This window comes from Mobula hypostoma, chromosome 3 (genome assembly GCF_963921235.1).
Source record: "Mobula hypostoma chromosome 3, sMobHyp1.1, whole genome shotgun sequence".
NCBI classification, from domain to species: domain Eukaryota; kingdom Metazoa; phylum Chordata; class Chondrichthyes; order Myliobatiformes; family Myliobatidae; genus Mobula; species Mobula hypostoma.
The window spans coordinates 163,611,069-163,632,347 of record NC_086099.1 but is presented as its reverse complement, the minus strand read 5'-3'; the positions used below and the strand labels follow the sequence as shown (position 1 = coordinate 163,632,347).

The 21,279-nt window shown below is 42.8% G+C and overlaps 1 protein-coding gene across 10 annotated transcripts in view; it reads right to left on the bottom strand.

Annotated features, from left to right (window-relative positions):
- Positions 1 to 21,279, bottom strand: part of tpk1 (thiamin pyrophosphokinase 1) — a 399,771-nt gene that overhangs the window by 319,566 nt on the left and 58,926 nt on the right. For 5 of the 10 annotated variants that reach the window (XM_063044011.1, XM_063044012.1, XM_063044007.1 and 2 more), the window contains one exon: positions 5,701 to 5,784. The exons of the other annotated variants lie outside the window; for them this stretch is intronic. In XM_063044011.1, coding sequence (XP_062900081.1) covers positions 5,701 to 5,752 — 52 coding nt within the window. In that variant the 5' untranslated portion in view covers positions 5,753 to 5,784. The remainder of the gene's footprint in view (positions 1 to 5,700; positions 5,785 to 21,279) is intronic. 10 annotated transcript variants of the gene reach the window in all.

Genomic DNA, 21,279 nt, shown 5'->3' with positions numbered 1-21,279 from the left:
CCACTCTGTTGAAGAACAGCAAACCTCACACACATCCTCTCATCTCGCAAAGTAAGCCTCACTCAAGGGAGATACACATGCAGGCACAACCAGGTCCTCAGGTGTCTGGCATCCACTGTGGAGAAGCAAAGGCTGAATGACAACTCTAAGCCCCACATGACTGGAAGGACCACCATCCCCTTTGTCTAGCAAGGGCAAACAGTGCCACGCTCAGCAACACGGCTGGTGTCAGGCATACTGGAGCCTGCTCGCGACTGGAACATGGCTGTCGACCTTGACAAAAGGCTAATATTTCCCCCGGAGATAGCCACTACAACCCTCAGACCAGACTTGGTCTTGTGGTCCAGCAGTCTGAAGGCTGTGGTAACCTCAGAGCTCACAGTGCCCTGGAAAGGTGCGGTCTGTGAGGCGTATAAGTGGAACTTGTAAGATACGCCGAGCTGGCCACACCTGCTCAGCAGTGTGGATGGAAGGTGCAGAGTTTCCCAGTAGAGGTTGGCTGCAGAGGATTTGTGGCTACTTCCATGGTCAGATTGCTGGAGGGACTGGGAGTCCAAGGCCGGGGCCAGCGGCAAGCTATAAAAGAACTCCTGGAGCAGCCAAGTGAAGCAGCCACTGGTTATGGATGAAGAGGAGTGACGGCAGCTAAAATGACCCATGGGTGGCCAGATGTGAAGTGGGGTGCACCTGGGACGCTGGGTTGTACTGTTGAGCCCTCTGGAGATGTAGAGGGTTTAAACTGATAAATCATCTAAGAAGGGGGGCACCCACCTGAGGACCCCTGGGATGTATCTGCCACCCTCCGAGCCCCATCTCAAGATCCCTATGCTATGACCCGATCTGGGATCTGCTTACCGTAGGGATTGAAACATCTCGTCCTATGAGCTCGAACTGTACAATAATTTATTATGGTATAGTAATTATGAAATTATCTTGAATTAAGTTTTCGATGACTGAATTGATGTTCAAGATGGCAAATAAACTATTTCATCGATATTGACAGCTTGATATTAACAGCTTCTGACAGATGGCAAAATTTTACAAGTATGTAATTCACTTGGAACTTCATATGGTTTTATATTGTGTGTTTACATACATAATCAGATGTAATGAAAAATACCATTGCCTCTGAATGCATCTGCCTGAGAGCATATTACATTTTCCAAGGAAGTATTTGAATAAAATTCACAAAGATTTACCATCCAATTATTAATTTCTACAGTCCAGACATACTTTATTAGTACAAGACTTCACAGAAATTATACCAGTCTTATTGATATTTAAACTCAATTAATTTTCTAAGCCAGAGGAGGCTGTCCACTATCCCAGTATTTTGACAGTCTTACTACTCGAACCACATATGACAGGATGCAGTTCACAATATCAAGGCAAGACATGTTTTGCAGTTTAATGACATTTAATCGGAGAATGCAGTATATGTTGTACTGATGTGCTTTCTATTAATTTTATGATAACCTAGAATTCTATACTTTATGTAAATTCAAATTTTGCACTTTAAACAAATTAACTAGATCAGTTGAGATCGAATGTGTAAACATTGTTAGTTACGACTTATTTTATTCTAATTATATTTTAAAACAGACAAAAGCCACAGTCTATTCTGCATATGTGATTAATGATATCATTACAAGGAGAAATAGAACTGATCATAAAGATTTGCCCAAGAGCCTGTTTTAATTCCTAAATGCTAGTGAGAAAGGTGCTTCTAAATACTTTAAGATAAACTAGGAAATTATTTAACTTCAATTCCACACCTACTCCAATGTAATTCTGCTCCGAGCTAGTGAAAGGTAAAAATCAATTTCTCTTTTTCTCAACTTTTCTACTTCTCAACAGTTTCTTTAAACATTCCGATGATGATCAAGTATGCACCAAGTAGAGAATAATGGCAGAACTTGTGCTAATAAAATACTCTAACATAAAGGTATGTTTAGATTATGATCTTTTTCCTGTCAAGTTTTACTCATAATTCTTGTTTCACTGAATTCTGGGGGGAAAAAGAAACAATATACACTGATATAAATATTGGTAGGCTTGTTAGTTTGGTATTAGTGTTTCAGTGTCTACAATTCTGTTATTGTACACAACAAAAACAGTGATAGCAATCCCAATTGATGTTCAGCTTTCATGTGTTCTTTCTAAAGGGCTGATATAGTTGTGCAAAGGAGGCAGAGGTCTGTTCATATTTACTTTTGCTCTGAGGTAAAATGCATGCCCTGATACAATCAGGTTAAATCTTGGCTTGAATCAGACCTATGATATGATTGGTGGGAAATGGTTTCCCAATACATAAATTATCCTCACAAAACAGCTTGGGCCACAACCTGTTAACAATATCTTTGGGAGCTTTTGGACAGAAACTTCATTGTTTTATATACCCAGAATGCAGAATGGGGTGTTACAGTTATAGACAAAGGGCTGTGTAGGCAAACAAATAAAGTCATGAAAAGGTAGAATGAGAAATCAAGAGTTCAGCGTTATCATACGAGGTCTCTTTATTAATTTGATAATAGCAGGTTAGAAGCTGGCCTGGAGTCTAGTGATACGGGTTTTTAAGTTTTTGTATTTTCTGCCAAATGCAAGATGTGGGGGTGGGTGGGGGGGTATGGTGGAGAAGAGTGAATACAACCAGGGGTGAGAAGGCTCCTTGATTACGCTGGCTGCTCTCCCAAAGCAGCAGGGAGTATATACAGAGACAATAGTGGGAGGCTGGTATTTGTGATAGACTGAGCTCTCTCATGAATAATGAGACAGCAAACTGCTGTTTTGGACTTCCAGACAGCCATTTATGTCAGGGTCATGAAGACATACTTAAGAATGTAAAGTTAACAAATTTACAGTTTATGTTCTCTGCCAGTACTTTCACAGACATGCCTACTTCCTCTTCTTTGTCTAACCCTTTATGTATTCTTTCCAAATGCACTAATTTAACCTCCTCTTAATTAAAACTATGTCCCACTTAAGAGAATTTATCTTTTTTCTCTTTCCCTCAAACCCATTCTTCAATATGATTATAAACCATGAATAAAATCTCTTTTTATGAAGTTGCTTTGATGCTTCTAATTTATTAGTTTTATTCTCCACTGCCCCCCCCCAACCCAACCCCAAATCTAGGCCTTGAAATTCATTTTTATCTTAACAGTTTCATGTAGTTGCCCATTCTATTTTCAAACTAACTAATCAATGATAAAGAAGTTTCTTCTTTCATTTAAACAAGTTGATCACTGAATGTACAAACAGATAACAAACAATTCTCAGCCTTTAGTTTTCACCACATGGTCAGCATGGATTTTACCTAATATAGAACATAGAACGTAGAACAGTACAGCACAGTACAGGCCCTTCAGCCCACAATGTTGTGCTGACCCTCAAACCCTGCCTCCCATATAACCCCCCACCTTAAATTCCTCCATATACCGGTCTAGTAGTCTCTTAAACCTCATTAGTGTATCTGCCTCCATGGCCATTGCTCTGACCAACTCAGACCATGCACATTTGCAAATATAGGGGGAAAAAATTCTTTTTTTCACATATGGGAATATCATCATCATCATCATCAAATGCCTTGTCATATGCCGTAGGCAATCATGGTCCCATGACCATGATTGTTCTGGGCAAATTTTTCTAAGGAAGTGGGTTGCCATTACTTTCCTGTCTATAGAATACTCTTCAGAGATTGTCTATCTGCTGTCAGCGGCCACATAACCTGGACTTGTGATGTGCACTAGCTGCTCATTCGACCATCCACCACCAGCGGCTATGGCTTCACGGGAGCCTGATCAGGTGGGGGGAGTGTAAACAGGTTCTCCGCCTTTTCCAAGGACAGCAAAGGGAGGGAGCACCTTACACCACCATTGGCAGAGACGTATCTCCACACCGCCACTCAAAATAAATAAATGAATTTAGCTTAGTTCTCCCTTTTCCAGCTGATCAACAGAACAAAAATTACCTTTTGAAAATCAAATGAGAATTTCTGCCCCTAACATTGAACTTACTGTCAGATAAGCTATTGCAACTATCTCTCCATTCTGTCACTGGATTTAATTTGGTGTTGAGACATGGAGCCCAGACATGCTGGGTTTACCCAGTATTATATTTGATAAACCTGTCATAGGATTAGAGACACCATTCATTTGAAAAGGAATTCCCAGTTTTGTAGATCAGATGGGAAAATACCTGTTATTTCTATAAATTACTTGTTATTATTTGTTAAATTACATAGTTTAGTTCAATTGCTTATTTAATTGTTTGAAAAAGCAAATACTTGAAAATAATACACACTGGCATTACTTAATGGGTCATTGCATATTAAGTGCTTTGCATGCTGCTAAATATTCCCAGTTGCAGTTTATCACACTGAAAATATAAAATCTAGAAATAAGATATCAGCCTGAGTTTAACTGAAACATCTCAATAAATCCTAATTGATCAAGTCCATCAAATTACATGTGTACTGACTGTGAGCAGCAACAACAGACACAAGGCACTGCAGTAGCTGGAGGAAAGTAAACAAGCTCTTGGAGGAACTCAGCAGGTCAGGAAGGAAATGGACAGTCCAGTTTCAGGTCGAGACCGTTCAAATGGACTGAACGGTGGGGAGAGGGGGTGGGAGCAAGAGCTGGCAAGCAATAGTTCAGGGGTTCCCAACCTGGCATCCATGGACTGCTTGCTTAATGGTTTTGGTCTATGGCGTAAAAAAGGTAGGGAATCTCTTCAATAGTTGGATCCAATTGAGGACAGGTTTTTATTTTACTTTGTTTTAATATATTTAATTATTCCTTTTAATTTTAATTAATACTATTACCTTTAAATTTTCTTTTAAATTATTAAAACAATCTTAAGAATTTTAAGATGTTCCTTATAAAAAAAGTGCCTGAGTGCACTGGCCAAGGCCTTGTTCTGCTTTACCATACACCAGGTAGGTGTAGCGTATCAGAGATCTCCGTCTTTCGATTCTGACCCAGCTAATGTTCGGGTAGTTTGGCACTGTGAGCAGTGAGCCAAATCCAGAGGGTCTGTCTCTCAGTATGTCCAAGCCGTTGCTTGGTTGTTCAAATGCACATACTCATCAGAAAGAGCACATTACTGAACCAAGTTCTCCAATAAAGAATAAATTAAAACAGTAAACAAGAATGCACAGTTCTGTAGATAATGAGTGGCAACTGCATTGGAATAACAAGATTAACAAGCTACTGTCATTTGTCCCTCACTATTTATTAGGACATTTTGATTTAATCCTTTAAGACAAACTGAATTTATAATTCAGGACAATGTTGTTTAATATCTATGGGGCACAGTTTCAGTCACCTGGGGTTGACAAGTTGATTCTTTAGCATTGTGACATTTTTCATTTAGAAGTCTGAAATGACACTCATTTGATGCTTCATTTCTGCCACAATGTACTTTCAACACTTTATTTGCAATCATTAGTCAAAATATGATCAATATTGAAGAAATTGTTTTAAAAAAAACTGGAGAATGGACAACTTCTGATTCATTAATCAACGTTATGAGGATGTTAGTCCACAGATTCCATCCAGTATAAACAGTCCATATTCTTCTCTGCAGGCAGAAAGCCCAAGATGTTTTAAATGGTAGATCCATGTACAAACATCAAGTGAATGACAAACAGTGCTAGTAAGCATACAATGTATTGTTTGAGAAGAAAAATAAAAGTACCGGTAGGAAGAAAACAGTCCAGAGGAATAAACGTGTCATCTATGGCAGCCATCAGTGTCGACCTTTAAGTTTTCCCTCTCTAGTCTGCAACCAAACAAATACAAAATAAAATAAAGGCTGCAATATTGGACAACTTTCAAATCTCTGTACTGTAATGAGAAACACTATATTTACCGAATTAATGCCACACTGATAAATAAATAAGATCATGTATGAATCAGTACTTCAGAAACAAGAGTCTACTCCATAAAATTGCAGCAACATGCACTATAAAAAAACATATTTTGCCAAACACACTCAGAGGTAACTTTCATCTTCGTATCATCTCAAACTCAGTTGCATTTGAACTTACCTTGAAATAGTGATATTTCCAATTCTACTAAAATTCTTCAACAACGTATAAGGTTGGGGAAGCTGAAATCAAACAGACCCCTTGAAGAAAATAATGAAGCGGGAAAACACTTAAGCAGGGAATCAGGTGGGCTAACATGGGGCATAAAATGTCCTCAGCAGGCAGGATTAAAGAAAATACCAAGGTATTTTACACATAAGAGCACTTAGGGCAGTATAGGACCATTCAAGGACAAAGAAGGGAATTTGACAACCAGGGATTAGAGCGAATGGGTGAGATACTAAATGAGTTCTACGCATTGAGTGTAATGAGATGAAAAAGGAGTATTTTGCTTTTCTAGATATTGATATCAAGGATGAGTGCTGGATCTATTGCAAATTAAGGTAGATAGGTTCCGATGTATACTATCTTATGAAGAAATAGGAGTTGGGATTGCTAAGGCCTTTTCAGAGATCCATGTACCCTCTTTAGCCTATAGACTTGTGAGCCTTACACCAGTGAAGGAAATTATTGGAGAAGATACATAGGGGTAGGAATTACTCACATTTCGTAAAGCATGGACTTATTAGTGTTCATCAGAATGATTTTATGTAAAGGATATCATTTATTTCAAACCAGATAAGAGTGTTTATGAGAAGATGATGGATAGGGAAGAATGATGTTGAATGCATGGACCTTAGTAAAGCGTTCAACAAGAACCCTCGTGATAGACTGATCCAGAAAATTAGGTCACATGGATCCATGGTGACTGTGTACATTGAATTCAAAATTAGCTTAACCACAGAAGACAGAGGGCAGTGGCAGAGGGGCCTTGGGCCTTACTCTGACTGTAGGCCTGTGATGAATGATATTGCATGACCTCTGTTCTTTGGTATAGACATATACACGTGTGCGCGCGCACACACACATATATATATAATTTGAATGAAAATGTAGTGGGCTGATTAATAAGTTTGGAAGTGACACAAAATTTGGTAGTTTTGTGGAGAGTAAAGAATGTTGTCAGAGGATACAAAAGGATATAGATTAGTTGGAAATTTGGGTAGAGAAATGGCAGATGGAAGTGTGAAGTGTTACACTTCGAGGGTTCAAATTTAAAATGAATTTAGGCAGTAAATGGCCTGGCCTTTGGGAGCTTTTAAGTAGAAATGGATCTTGGGGTTCAAGTCAAAAGCTCCCCAAAAGTAGCAACATAAGTGGATAGTACATTAAAGAAGACATATGGGACACTTGCCTACGTACATCATTCAGGGTGTTGAGTAGAAAAGAAGCATTTGGAGAGTATGATGACGCTCTCCAAATCTTTGGTTAGACCGCATTTCCAACTGGAAATGGAAGTGGATAAACTCAAGATCAGTCAGGAGGATGAAGAGATCACAGATGAAAGTTTCAGTGAAGAGATGACACTTCAACTGCAAACATGAGATTGATGGATAACCATCAGGAGAAGTAAGGAGAGTAAGCAGACAGTGCAGTTACCCTGGGGCTATTATCCTCAGCAAAAAGTAGAAAGTAGATCCTCTTGGATACTGTTAAGAGGCCCACACCACAAACCAGGATAGCAGCACCACGGTCAGCTCTGAGGCAAAGAAGGGAAGGGAGAAGTCAGGCAGAGTGATAGTGATAGAGCAACTCGATAGTAAGGGGTGCAGATAGGCACTTTGAAACTCCAGGATCACGTATTGCCTCTCAGGTGCCAGGGTCAAGGATGTCTCGCAGGACATCCAAGGGGGGAAGGTGAACAGCCAGATGTTGCAGTCCATAGATATCAATGACTTAGGCAGGAGCTGGGATGAGATCTTGCAAAGGTATTTTAAGAAGCTAGGTGGAAAGTTATTAAGGCACTTTAGATTTATACTAAGAAAAAGAAGGTAGGCCAACTTAAGTATAAATGATGAAATTTACGCTTGGAGAGAGAACAAGTGGCTGAGGCTGAGGTAACAATATGAGTGTTTTGTATTTGTATTGATAGCGGAGGATTTGGAGAATCGTGAAGGCAGAGTGGGGCATGCTAATGTGCTGGGGCATTTTGAGATTAAGGCAAAGGGGTGCTGGATCTTCTGAAAAGCATTAAGGAGGGTAAGTCCCCAGAGCCTGGTGGCATACATCCCAGAATATTGATAGAAGCAATGAGGAAATTGTGAAGACTTTGGCAAAAGTATTTGAGTCCTCATTAGCAACAAACAAGACCCCAGAGAACTGGAGAATAGCAAACGTCGTGCCTTTGTTCAAGAATGGAAACAGCAGTAATCCAGGTAATTATAGGCCAGAAAGTCTCACATCACTGGTAGGGAATCTATCGGAGAGGATACTAAGGGATAGGATTTATATACATTTGAAAAGCTATGGCCTGCTTAAGGACAGTTACCATGGCTTTGTGCAGGGTAGGTCATGCCTTACAAGCTTGATGAAGTTTTCTGAGGAGGTGACAATTGAGTTTGATGAGGGTAATTCCAGGACTGAAGAGGGAGGGGGCAGAGGCCCTATAAAGAAGGTGGGGGGAGGGTGGGAACCAGCCTTCTCCTTCACACCCTTCCCCCACCTTCTTTATAGGGCCTCTGCCACCTCCCTCTTCAGTACTAACAAAGGCCCAAAACGTTGACTGATCATTTCCACGGATGCTGCCCGACCTGCTGAGTTCCTCCAGCGTGTTGTGAGTGTTGCTTTGACCCCAGCATCTGCAGAGTATTTTGTGTTTACATATAAAACTTCAGTCAGACCACACTTTGAGCATCGTGTGCAGTTCTGGTTGCCACATTATAGGAAGGATCTAGAGACTGTGGAGAGGGAGCAAAAGTTTACAAGGATGCTACCAAGATTAGAGGCTGTGAGCTACAAGGAACACTTGGAGAAACTTGAGTTGTTATCCCTACAGTGTCAGAGGTTGAGGAGAGACCTAAGAGAGGCTCTTAAAAGAATGAGAGGTATATACAGTAAACACAAAATAATCTGCAGATGCTGGGGTCAAAGCAACACTTACAACACGCTGGAGGAACTCAGCAGGTCGGGCAGCATCAGTGGAAAAGATCGGTCCATGTTTCGGGCCGGAACCCTTCGTCAGGACTGTAGGGGGAAGGGGCAGAGGCCCCTTAAAGGTGGTGGGGGAGGGTGGGAAGGAGAAGGCTGGTAGGTTCCAGGAGAAAAACCAGTAAGGGGAAAGATAAAGGGGTGGGGGAAGGGAGGCAGGAAAGGTGAAGAAAGAATAGGGGAAAACACAATGGGTAGTAGGGGGAGGCAGAACCAAGAGGGAGGTGGTAGGCAGCAGGGGGAGGGGGCAGAGTGACATGGGGATAGGGGAAGAGAGGGGGAGGGAATTACCGGAAATTGGAGAATTCTATGTTCATACAAGGGGCTGGAGACTACCTAGACAGTATATGAGGTGTTGCTCCTCCAACCTGAGTTTAGCCTCATCCTGGCAGTAGAGGAGGCCACGTATGGACATATCTGAATGGGAATGTGAAGCGGAGTTGAAGTGGGTGGCAACCGGGAGATTCTGTCTGTTTTGGCGGACGGAGCGGAGGTGCTCGACAAAGCGGTCCCCCAATCTGTGTCGGGTCTCACCGACATAGAGGAGGCCGCACCGGGAGCACCGGATGCAATAGGTGACCCCAACAGACTCAACAAGTGAAGTGTTGCCTCACCTGGAAGGACTGTTTGGGGCCCTGAATGGTGGCAGGAGAGGAGGGGTAGGGACAGGTGTAGCACTTGCGCTTACAGGGATAAGTGCCGGGTGGGAGAGCCGTGGGGAGGGACGTGTGGACCAGGGAGTTGCAGAGGAACAGATCCCTGCGGAAGGCGGAGAGGGGTGGAGAGGGAAAGATATGCTTAGTGGTGGGGTCCTGTTGAAGGTGGCGGAAGTTGCGGAGGATAATGTGTTGGATCCGGAGGCTAGTGGGGTGGTAGGTGAGGACAAGGGGAACTCTGTCCCTGTTGTGGTGGCGGGAGGATGGGGTGAGAGCCGAAGCGCGGGAAATGGAGGAGATGCGGGTGAGGGCATCATTGATGAAGCCCACTGACTCTCATAACTACCTCGACTATACCTCTTCCCACCCCGCCACATGCAAAAATGCCATTCCCTATTCCCAGTTCCTCCATCTCCGCCGCATCTGCTCCGAGGATGAGGTTTTCCATTCCAGGACATCTCAAATGTCCCCTTTCTTTAAGGATCGTGGTTTCCCTTCTGCTATCATCAATGATGCCCTCACCCGCATCTCTTCCATTTCCCGCATTTCGGCTCTCACCCCATCCTCCCGCCACCACAACAGGGACAGAGTTCCTCTTGTCCTCACCTACCACCCCACTAGCCTCCAGATCCAACACATTATCCTCCGCAACTTCCGCCACCTTCAACAGGACCCCACCACTAAGCGCATCTTTCCCTCTCCATTCCTCTCCGCCTTCCGCAGGGATCGGTCCCTCCGCGACTCCCTGGTCCACACGTCCCTCCCCACGGATCTCCCACCCGGCACTTATCCCTGTAAGCGCAAGTGCTACACCTGTCCCTACACCTCCCCTCCTGCCACCATTCATGGCCCCAAACAGTACTTCCAAGTGAGGCAACACTTCACTTGTGAGTCTGTTGAGGTCATCTATTGCATCTGGTGCTCCCGGTGCGGCCTCCTCTACATCGGTGAAACCCGACACAGATTGGGGGACCGTTTCGTCGAGCATCTCCGCTCCGTCCGCCAAAACAGACAGGATCTCCCAGTAGCCACCCACTTCAACTCTGCTTCCCACTCCCATTCAGATATGTCCATACATGGCCTCCTCTACTGCCATGATGAGGCTAAACTCAGGTTGGAGGAGCAACACCTCATATACCGTCTAGGTAGTCTCCAGCCCCTTGTATGAACATAGAACTCTCCAACTTCCGGTAATTCCCTCCCCCTCTCTTCCCCTATCCCTATGTCACTCTGCCCCCTCCCCCTGCTGCCTACCACCTTCCTCTTGGTTCCGCCTCCCCCTACTACCCATTGTGTTTTCCCCTATTCTTTCTTCACCTTTCCTGTCTATCACCTCCCTGCCTCCCCTCCCCCACCCCTTTATCTTTCCCCTTACTGGTTCTTCACCTGGAACCTACCTTCACCTTCCCACCCTCCCCCCACCTTCTTTATAGGGCCTCTGCCCCTTCCCCCTACGGTCCTGATGAAGGGTTCCGGCCCGAAACGTCGACCTATCTTTTCCACTGATGCTGCCCGACCTGCTGAGTTCCTCCAGCGTGTTGTGAGAGGTATAGACAGGGCGGACGTTTAGAATCTTTTCTCCAGTGTAGAAGTGTCAAACACCACAGCACGTGCTTTTAAGGTTAGAGGGAGAAAATTTAAAGGCAACATGAGGGGTAAGTTTTTTTTGACACAAATAATGGTAAGTACCTGGAATAGGTTACCAGGTGTAGTACTGGAATCAGGCAGCATGGTGGAGTTTAAAGGGCTTTTAAATAAGATGCACAATATGACAGGAATGAAGGGATATATATGATAGACAGGATGAAACATTCAGTATAAATTGGCATCAAGGTCGGCACAATATTGTGTCTGAACAGTCTGTGCAATGCTGTACTCTTCTATGTTTTCTATAAATAATTAAGCAAGGGAACAGACAAATCACTTAAGATATCATTTGGAGGAATGAAAAGATGTTCAATAACTTAGAGAAAGATACTCGTATATTTCTGGTGGTCCTATCAAAATTTAGACCATAAGACATAGGAACAGAATTAGGCCATTCTGCCCATCAGATCTGATCCACCATTCCATCGTGGCTGATTTATTATCCCTCTCAACCCCATTCTCCTGCCTTCTTCTTGTAACCTTGAAATATATTCTACTTTAAATAATCTAATGACTTGGCTACAACCATTTGTGGCAATGAATTCCACAGATTCACCACTCCCTGGATAAAGAAATTCTTCATCTCTGTTCTAAATGGACATCCCTCTATGCTGAGGTTGTGCCCTCTGGTCTTAGACTCCCCCGCTGTAGGAAACATCCTCCTCACATCCACTCTGTCTTGGCCTTTCAAATGAAACTCCTCCCCTCACTCATTCTTCCAAACTCCAGCGAGTACAGGCCCAGAGCCACCAAACGGTTTTCATACATTAAGTTTTTCACTCCTGAGATTATTCTCATGAATATCCTCTCCAACACCAGCACATCTTTTCTTAGATAAGGTACCAAAGCCTGCTCACGATACTTCGTTGGGTCTGAACAATGCCTTGTAAAGCCTCAGCATCAAATCCTTGCCTTTGTATTCTAGTCTTCTCCAAATGAATGCTAACATTGCACTTGCCTCTTTTTTAGCACCGACTGGACCTGCAAGTTAACCATTAGGAATCCTACACAAGGACTCCCAAGTTCCTTTGCATGCCTGATTTTTGAATTTTTATTTCCATTTAGAAAATAATCTACGCCTTTATTGCTTCTATCAAAGTGCATGGCCATACACTTCCCTACACTATATTCCATCTTCCCCTTCTTCGCCCATTCTCCTAATCTGTCTAAGTCTTCTGCAGACTTCCTGCTTCCTCAGCACTACCTATCCCTCCCTTTATGATGAATGCCATCTCTTTGACGCATCCCCTTCTGAAGGTGTCCGCAGTGTTGGGGAGGCTAGTTGCATGATGGAGCTGGCTGAGTTTATGTAATTTACAGAAACAGAGGAGGGAATCGGACTGACAGGATTGCTCCAGTTCCTCAGGCCAAATGTCTTTTCCTCCTGTGCTGTAATGATACTATGAGTGCCGATAAAGAAAGCTGACAGGAATGCAGGTCCCCACCCCGAACATGGAAAAGGCTACATATTAAATTGATGGCCAAAGTATCAAAATATTTTGAAAACAGGAAGATTTCACCTCATAGCCTCATAAAAAGGAAAGGTTAAGTTACAAGTCCACATCTTAGAGAATGCTACATGCTCCTGTATTGCAGGCAAAACTCAGCTGAAGCCTTTCTTGCCCAGATGTCCACCGTACATGGATGCTGAACGAAGTCAATCCTGGCTAGTACTAACAAGAGTGTAATTAAAGTGGAAAAGTTTTTAATGGCTAAAGCGCTGAAAGTCTGAAGGAATATAATTTAGTTTATTTAAGGTGCATGGTAGGCCACATATAAAAACTTAGTATAACAATATATTAGGATTTGAAATGCACTGTTAACTAGGGTGACGGAAGCAAATTCAATAACAGCCATAAAAAGAATAGTAGATAAATATTTGGAGGAGAAAAATAATTAATAAACAAGATAATCTAATAGCTTTTGCAACCAGAATTGCCTTCTGCAACGGTACATGATTTTATGATTGCATGAGTTATCCATTGCAGGATCATTTAAGATGACAGAGTTATTTTTGGGACTGATGGTTCACTGCTGGGATCTTGTAGATCTTTTGTCTCATAGCATGCAGAGCTTTGATTGATTAGATAGCTGGGAGGTTTTTGGAGGGGCAACTCCCCAATTGTCTTTGTTTTCCTTTGAATTCATAAGTCTGGGTATTTTGAGATTCTTACACAGACCCTTTTAAGTGTGAGCAGGAAATAAAATGGAGGAGAAACTCAGTAGGTTAGGCAGCATCTGTAGAGGGAAATATACTATTGAGGTCTTAGATTAAGGTCGTTCAAGACCCAGTGCAAATGAACAGTTTTAATCCAAAACATTGACTATCCAAACCCCTCTGCAGATGCTGCCTGAGCCACTGAGTTCCTTCAGCATTTTGTTGGATGCTCTGGATTCCAGCATCCACAGCCTTTAGTGCCTCCCTTGTAAATACACATATTTCCATTTTTGTTTATCCATGGTGACAGGTTAGACAGAAACTTCTTTGAAAATACATACATTAATGATTTAAATATGATCGTGTCAGATTGACTTTGAATGAGATTAGTTTTTGTGCTATGCTTGCAACAGGGTCTTGAAGGCTACCGCTGCTCACTGTAGCAGACAGCATCATCCAACACAATCATCACTACCTCTTCCCATCATGCTGCCTGTTGCATGGTCTCTTTATCATATGCAATGAAATTACTCTTATTATTTTTATTTGTCATTATTGTTTTTGTCCCATTCATTACTATCCAGCTTGGACCTCAGTCTAGATGGAGAATGCCAAAGGCAAGGGCTTGTGCATCACTGTCCCGGCTCCCTATAACTGCCCCTTTCAATAATATCATTGATATCTTCAAATCTAGACTATCATCTAATCTAAGTGATCTGTCTGCTGACTGAATCAAACTATTGTAGTGAATCTTCCCTTCACTGATGTCTTATTGAGTCATGTTTCTATATATTTGAATTGCAAGGTCCCTAACCACTGGGCCGCAAAGCATGTGCTACCAGGCCGCGGGGAAACAATATGATTTGGTGATATGAGTCAGCTGCACCTTTCCTCATTCCCTGTCACGCCCACTGTTGAGCTTGAACGCATGCGAGGTCATTGTGCATGTGTCATCCATGTTAGTGCGGGAAGAAGATCAACTCCTCGAGCTTGCAAATGATGGCGGGCTGAAAAGTATGTTTTACGTAACATCTCTGCCGGCATTCTGGATCAAAGTCAAGGCTGAATATCCTGAGATGGTCACAATAGCACTGAAAACGTTGCTTCCATTTCCAACATATCTCTGTGAAGCAGGGTTTTCTGCAATGAATGCAATGAAAACTAAATTGCGGAATAGACTGGACACAAGGAACCCCCTTCGAGTATCGCTGTCTCCCATCACCCCTCGATGGCACCGTCTTGTTGCAGGGAAAAAAGCCCAGGGCTCCCACTGATTCAGCGATATTGGTGTGTTGCAATGATTTTATATGTTCATACGGAGAAAATATGTGCTGTGTATTTAATATCCAAACATTACTTAAAATGTTATGATGCTATTGACTTATAAGTGACTTATAATTGACTTATCACTATATTCATGCAAGGAAAATATGTGCTGTGTTTTTAATATTAAATTCATTAGATAAACCCTTTTAGAAACAAAATTGAATGTATTAGCCACTTATAAGTGACTTATAATTGACTTATCACCTATATTCCAGTTGTGACTAACACCCCCCACCCCCTAGGGTTGCCAACTGTCCTGCATTAAGGCTGATTATCCAGGACATCCCGTACATTGGGCTAAATTGGTTTGTCCCATACGGGACCGCCCTTGTCCCGTATTTCCCCCGCTAAGGTAGAGCGTTCCTATGAAACCTTCCGTGCCGAAATGGAGTAAAGCGAAGAAGCAATTACCATTAATTTATATGGGAAAAATTTCTGAGTGTTCCCAGACCCAAAAATAACCTACCAAATCATACCAAATAACACATAAAACCTAAAATAGCACTGACAGAGAGTAAAAGCAGGAATGATATGATAAATACACAGCCTATATAAAGTAGAAATAATGTAAGTACAGTGTAGTTTCACTGAACAGAATCGCCAGAAATAATTTGTAGAAAAAAATCAGCACGTACACATCACGCATGCGCACACAGGTGCCCATGCAAGGCTTCATGGTCGTGGTAGACTTCATATCTGAATTCTAGTGTTCAATAGAACATCCGGGGTGATCTATGGTATAACCTCTGCTGTAACCAAAACTCTTACCATTTGGATAAAATCAAATTAGCTGAAGCCTGGCATCTGTGATGGTGGAGACCTCAGTTGGTACACCAATATAGACCATTATCTCAGCATTGCTAAACGAACATGGCTGCAAATTCTGCAGCCTAATCTTTTGCACTGATGGAGATTCTATTAGACATTCCTTAGCAAACAATTATTTAGATGCTCAACAACAGTCACATTTTGGGTTTTGATCTCACATGTTAACACTGGGATTGTATTGCTCTGTTCTCTAAATGCACAATAAACTGTTCTGCACATCTGTGTTACAGTTTCACCAGACTGGTATCTCATCTTCCTGTTTCCCTCTCCTGCTCCCAGCATGACTTTCTACACAACTGTCTGAATCAGGGTAGTTTCCCAGGGATATGCAACCCACAAGGTTATAGAATGGGGTGGAGTATAATTCTGCTGATGTTTATACCTGCTGTGCCAGATGGTTGCTGTTGATAGATGTATTTCCAAGATTTTTATCTTTAAATTTCAGATGTTCAGCAATTGTAGCTGCAATTATTCTCTGGATAGTCGTAGATGCATCATTCTCAAACTTAAATCATAGTAACAGCAAGCATTTGAACAAACAGAAGATTACAAAGACAATACTATGCCACCTCACTCCTAAAATATAGGTTAAGCTCTTATTTACTTTGCATTGACGATGGATTTACATTTTAAATTTCACAACTTCAGGTCAGAAAAGGTTCTGTTTTTTAATGTTTTTTTTATTCACCAGTCAATGAAAAGATTGTGTAGAGGAAAAATACTACCTGTATGAATTTGCACAAATAGATTAGTGCAATAAAGACAATTCCGTCTAGGTAGTTTCCAACCTGATGGCGTGAACATTGACTTCCCAAACTTCCGCTAATGCCCCACCTCCCCCTTGTACCCCATCCGTTATTTATTTATTTATATTGTTACGTACCCCGTAACTGGGTTGCCAAACCAGCAGAAATGGATCACTCAGTTGGAGTCTGGAGTACTAGAACTAAGAAAGTTTTATTAAAGAAACAAGCAACACAGTAATCGAAAGGATAATAAATGCAACAGTTCAGTGATGATAAACACACATGTGCACAGAATTAAGATAACAGCATCAATCAAGCTCTATCGTTGTCTAGGGGTAAATGACCAATTTCAAAATGACTCAAAGTTCAGTCCAGTTTAGTAGTTCAGTTCGCAGTAATCGTTGCCATGGCGGTGGACAACGTGGGGGAAGAGAGAGATAGAATAGGAACAACTCATCATTCAGCACAGCTTCACTCACAGACCAGCGAGATGGCTCACAAACAGCTTTTGGGCAGGTCCTTGGTGATGTCACCTGAGGTCACCGACTGTGACCCCTCCTCCAGATGCGGTCGATCCTCTGCAGTGAACCCGGCACCCAGGCAAGGGCGGACACACACCGGGTTCCCGCTGATCGTACCTTTCCACCCTTGTCGTTGTCTGGGACTTCTCACCCACTCGTGAGAAGCGCACCGCTTCCAGGGTCTCGTTACCTCGGGTGGCGTGTGTGTCTGTCTTAGCGAACCTGTCCCTTTTTATCCCCCTGCTGGGGTATCGCCTGTCCATCACTTCAAACAGTTCAGGGTTCAAAGGGGGGGAGCCGCTCCAGACAGCTCTTCCTCCCACATCCCTTCATTACACATCTCCAGACGCTGCTCCATTGTTCCTTATCTCTCCTTCCCCTGAGGGCAGGTGGCAGACCAACTGCTGATGCCACTGATGCTAGCCCAGGCCAGCAAACATCTTAATTTTATGTGTATTCTCGTAACAATATACACACACTCTTTTTCTCTCTCTCCTTTTTCTCCCTCTGTCCCTCTCACTATACTCCTTGCCCATCCTCTGGGCTTCCCCCCTCCCCCTTTCTTTCTCCCTGGGCCTCCTGTCCCATGATCCTCTCATATCCCTTTTGCCAATCAACTGTCCAGCTCTTGGCTCCATCCCTCCCCCTCCTGTCTTCTCCTATCATTTCAGACCTCCCCCTCCCACTTTCAAATCTCTTACTAGCTCTTCTTTCAGTTAGTCCTGATGAAGGGTCTCGGCCCGAAGTGTCGACTGTACCTCTTCCTACAGATGCTGCCTGGCCTTTACACCAGCAACTTTTATTGTTACAATGGAAAAGCACTTCACTTCACTGCATCAGCAGTAACAGGAACCTTGTTTTATTTCAATATTCTGTGAACCCTTTTAGAGATACCTTGACAGATCGGCATGTAACCTAACAGTGCTTCAGTATGTTCCATCTATTGGATACACTCCATAGACAGCAGATAAATTTAAGGATTTACTTTTTCAGTTGAGTTCCTTCACAGTTTTCAGATAGATTGCATTTTGTACAGCTAAATATGACATCATTAAAGAACTGAAGTACCTTCGTTCAGAATGCACATGAAGTCACTTTCTTCCCACCTTTATTTGCCAAAGACTATGATATTATGTTTTACCACAAGATCATGTGTTACCAAATTTTAAACTTCTACAGCAATTCAAATAATCTCAGTAACTTCCTTTGGTATTGATAAAGTATCTCTAGAATTTAAAAGAAAAACAGATAACGCTGGAAACACTGAGCAAGGTAAGCAGCATGTGTGAAAGGGAAATTGTTATAGTTCACGTCAATGACTGCTGGTATTAACAGCTAATCTCTCTGAAGGTGATGTACATAGAGGAGAATAAAGGAGGGACTTAAAAAATGATGAAACAGAGAGATATATAGCACCACACACAAAATACTGGAAGAACTTAGCAGGCCAGACATTATCAATGGAGAGAAATAAACAGTCAGCGATTCAGGTCAAGACCCTTCATCAGCACCGGAAAAGAAAGGGCAAGAACCAGAATAAGAAGGTGGGGGAAGGGAAGTATAAACTGGCAGGTGATAGGTGAAACCACATGAGGGGGAAGGAGGGTGGTTGGTGGGGAAGGGAATGAAGTGGGAAGCTTGGAGGTGATAAGTGGAAGAGGTAAAGGAGAGAAGAAGGAATCTGATAGGAAAGAATAGTGGACTATGAGAGAAAGAGGAGGAGGACTGGCACCAGGGATGATGGACAGGTGAGGAGAAGGAGTAAGAAGGGAGCCTGAAAGTGTCATGGAAAAAGAGAGAAGGGAGAAGGTGGAAGAATTAACTATAAGTTAGAGAAATTGTTGTTCATGCCATTAGGGTGGAGACTACCTAGAATACCAGGTGTTGTTCCTGCAACCTGACAATGGCCTCTCCATGACCCTGAATGAAGCCATGGACCATCACGCCAGAATGGGAGTGAGAATTCAAATTGAAATAGGTGGCCACCAGGAAATCCCTTCTATTGTGGCAGATGGAGCAAAGGTGCTTGATGAACCAGGCTCCAATCTACGTCGGCTTTCAATGATGCAGAGGAGGCCACACCAGAGCACCAAATACAGTAGATGACCTCGACAGACTTGCAGGTGAAGTGCCATCTCACTTGGAAGGACTGTTTGTATCCCTGAATGGTGGTGTGGTGGTGTGGGGGTAGATGTAGCACATGCCCTGCTTGCAAAACCTCATATTCTGTCCGGGTAGCCTCAAACTTCATGTCATTAGCATCAATTTCTGAAATATCTGGACACTTCTCCCCCCGTCTCCCTTCTCTCTTTTTGCATTCCCACTCTGGTTTCCCTCTCTTCTCATCACATGCCCATCAGCTCCCTCTGATGCCCCACTTCCTTGCCTTTCTTGCATGTTCCATTGTCCTTTCCTATCGCATTCCTTCTCTAGACCTTTAACTCTTCCACTCTAAGCTTTTCACTTCACCACCCTCCCACACCCACCCATCTTCCCCCTCACCTGGTCCCACCTTCCCCCTCACCTGGTCTCACCTTCCAGTTTGTACACCTTCCCTTCCCCCATTTTCTTATTCTGTCCCATGCCCCCATCCTTTCCAGTCCTAATGAAGGGTCTCGGCCCAAAACTGGTTATTCCTCTCCAACAATGCTGCCCGACATATTGAGTTCTTGTAGCATTTTATGTGTGGCTTGCTCTGGATTTCCAGCATCTGCAGATTTTCTTATGTTTATGAGATACAGAACACAGCAATTCAAAATCTGAAAGAAAGCAGGAGCGGCCAGTAGGTCAGGCAGCATCTATGAAGAGAGAAAAACTGAGTTATATCAAAAGCGCTTTCCCTTCCATTCCCGGGGGGTACAGTATTTGTCCATACACCTCCTCCCTCACCATCATCCAGGGGCCTAAAATGAGTCACATGCACTTCCTCCAATCTCTTCTTCATTTGGTGCTCTCTTTGTAGCCTCTTCGATACTGGCGAGACCAAGTGGAGACTATTTGACTGCTTTGCAATACAAATGCACTGTATCTGGAATCCCTGCCCCAAGCTCCCAGTTGCATCCCCTTTCCGTTACTACACTGGCCTATCTGTTTTCAATCTTCTCCACTGTCAGAGTGAGGACGAACACAAACTGTTCAGGTACCTTACACTCTGTGATCCTTTTACTCTTACCCTCTATTCCAGCCAGGCTCTTCCCTCTTCAGCCTGGTCCCATTCAACTCTCACCCATTCAACTCACACACTGTATTTACTGGATCTCCGTTCAACTCCTCAAACTGATTTCATCAGCCACTCATCCCTTTCTTATCTGGTTCCACTTATCACATCAAATTCCAGTATGTACAACACCCTTGTGTCTCTATTTATCATCTTATAGCCCCCTGCCCTCCACTCACTTTCTCTCTCTCCCTCTCTCACTCTAATTCCACCCTCCCTTTCCCTCAGCTCCAATTTGCCCTCATTTCCTCTTTGGGGAAAGAGAATCAGAGTTATCATCCTGGGTCAAATTTGTGCATCAATGCTGTTAAAGGTCCTGTCTTTAACTGTTTATTTTTCCTTTATAGTTGATCTCCCAAAGCGCAACACCTCACATTTGCCTTTTACATTTATCAGACCTTTTAATTTTAGTGTTAATATTAACAGATATATGGAGGAATTTAAGGTGGGGGGGGGTTATATGGGAGGCAGGGTTTGAGAGTCGGCACAACATTGTGGGCCAAAGGGTCTGTACTGTGCTGTACTATTCTACGTTCTATGTTCATAGGTGGCATATGAATTAAGCTGAGCCAATAAAAGCTGAACCACTAAACTCTATCTGCCATTTCTATGTCCACATTTGTAACTGATTTATATTCCACCACATCCTTTAGTAATCTTCATACTATCCACAACACCACCAATCTTAGTGTCATTTTGCAAACTTATCAATCCACTCATCCAGGTTTTCATCCAAAGATCTAAATACCACAAGCAGCAAAGGTCCCAGAACAGATCCCTGCAGAACAACACTAGTCATGGATCACCAGCCAAAGTAAGATCCATTAATCACTACTGTGTCTTCCATGAGCGAGCCAATTCTGAACTAAAATGGCTAAGTCAGAGTAGATTACACATATCAATTAAATTCAAAGTCTTCAAGTGAGCTGTCTATTGCTAGCCACTGAGGCTGGTGACCTGTTGAATGTTTCCAGCATTTTCAGTCTTTTCAAATTTACAGCATGTGCAGCTTTAAAATCGTCTTCCAGTTAAATTAATTTAAATAAATGCAAGACAGTTTCATGGTCTGTGGTCAGTCCTTAATCTGAATGCACCTGAACA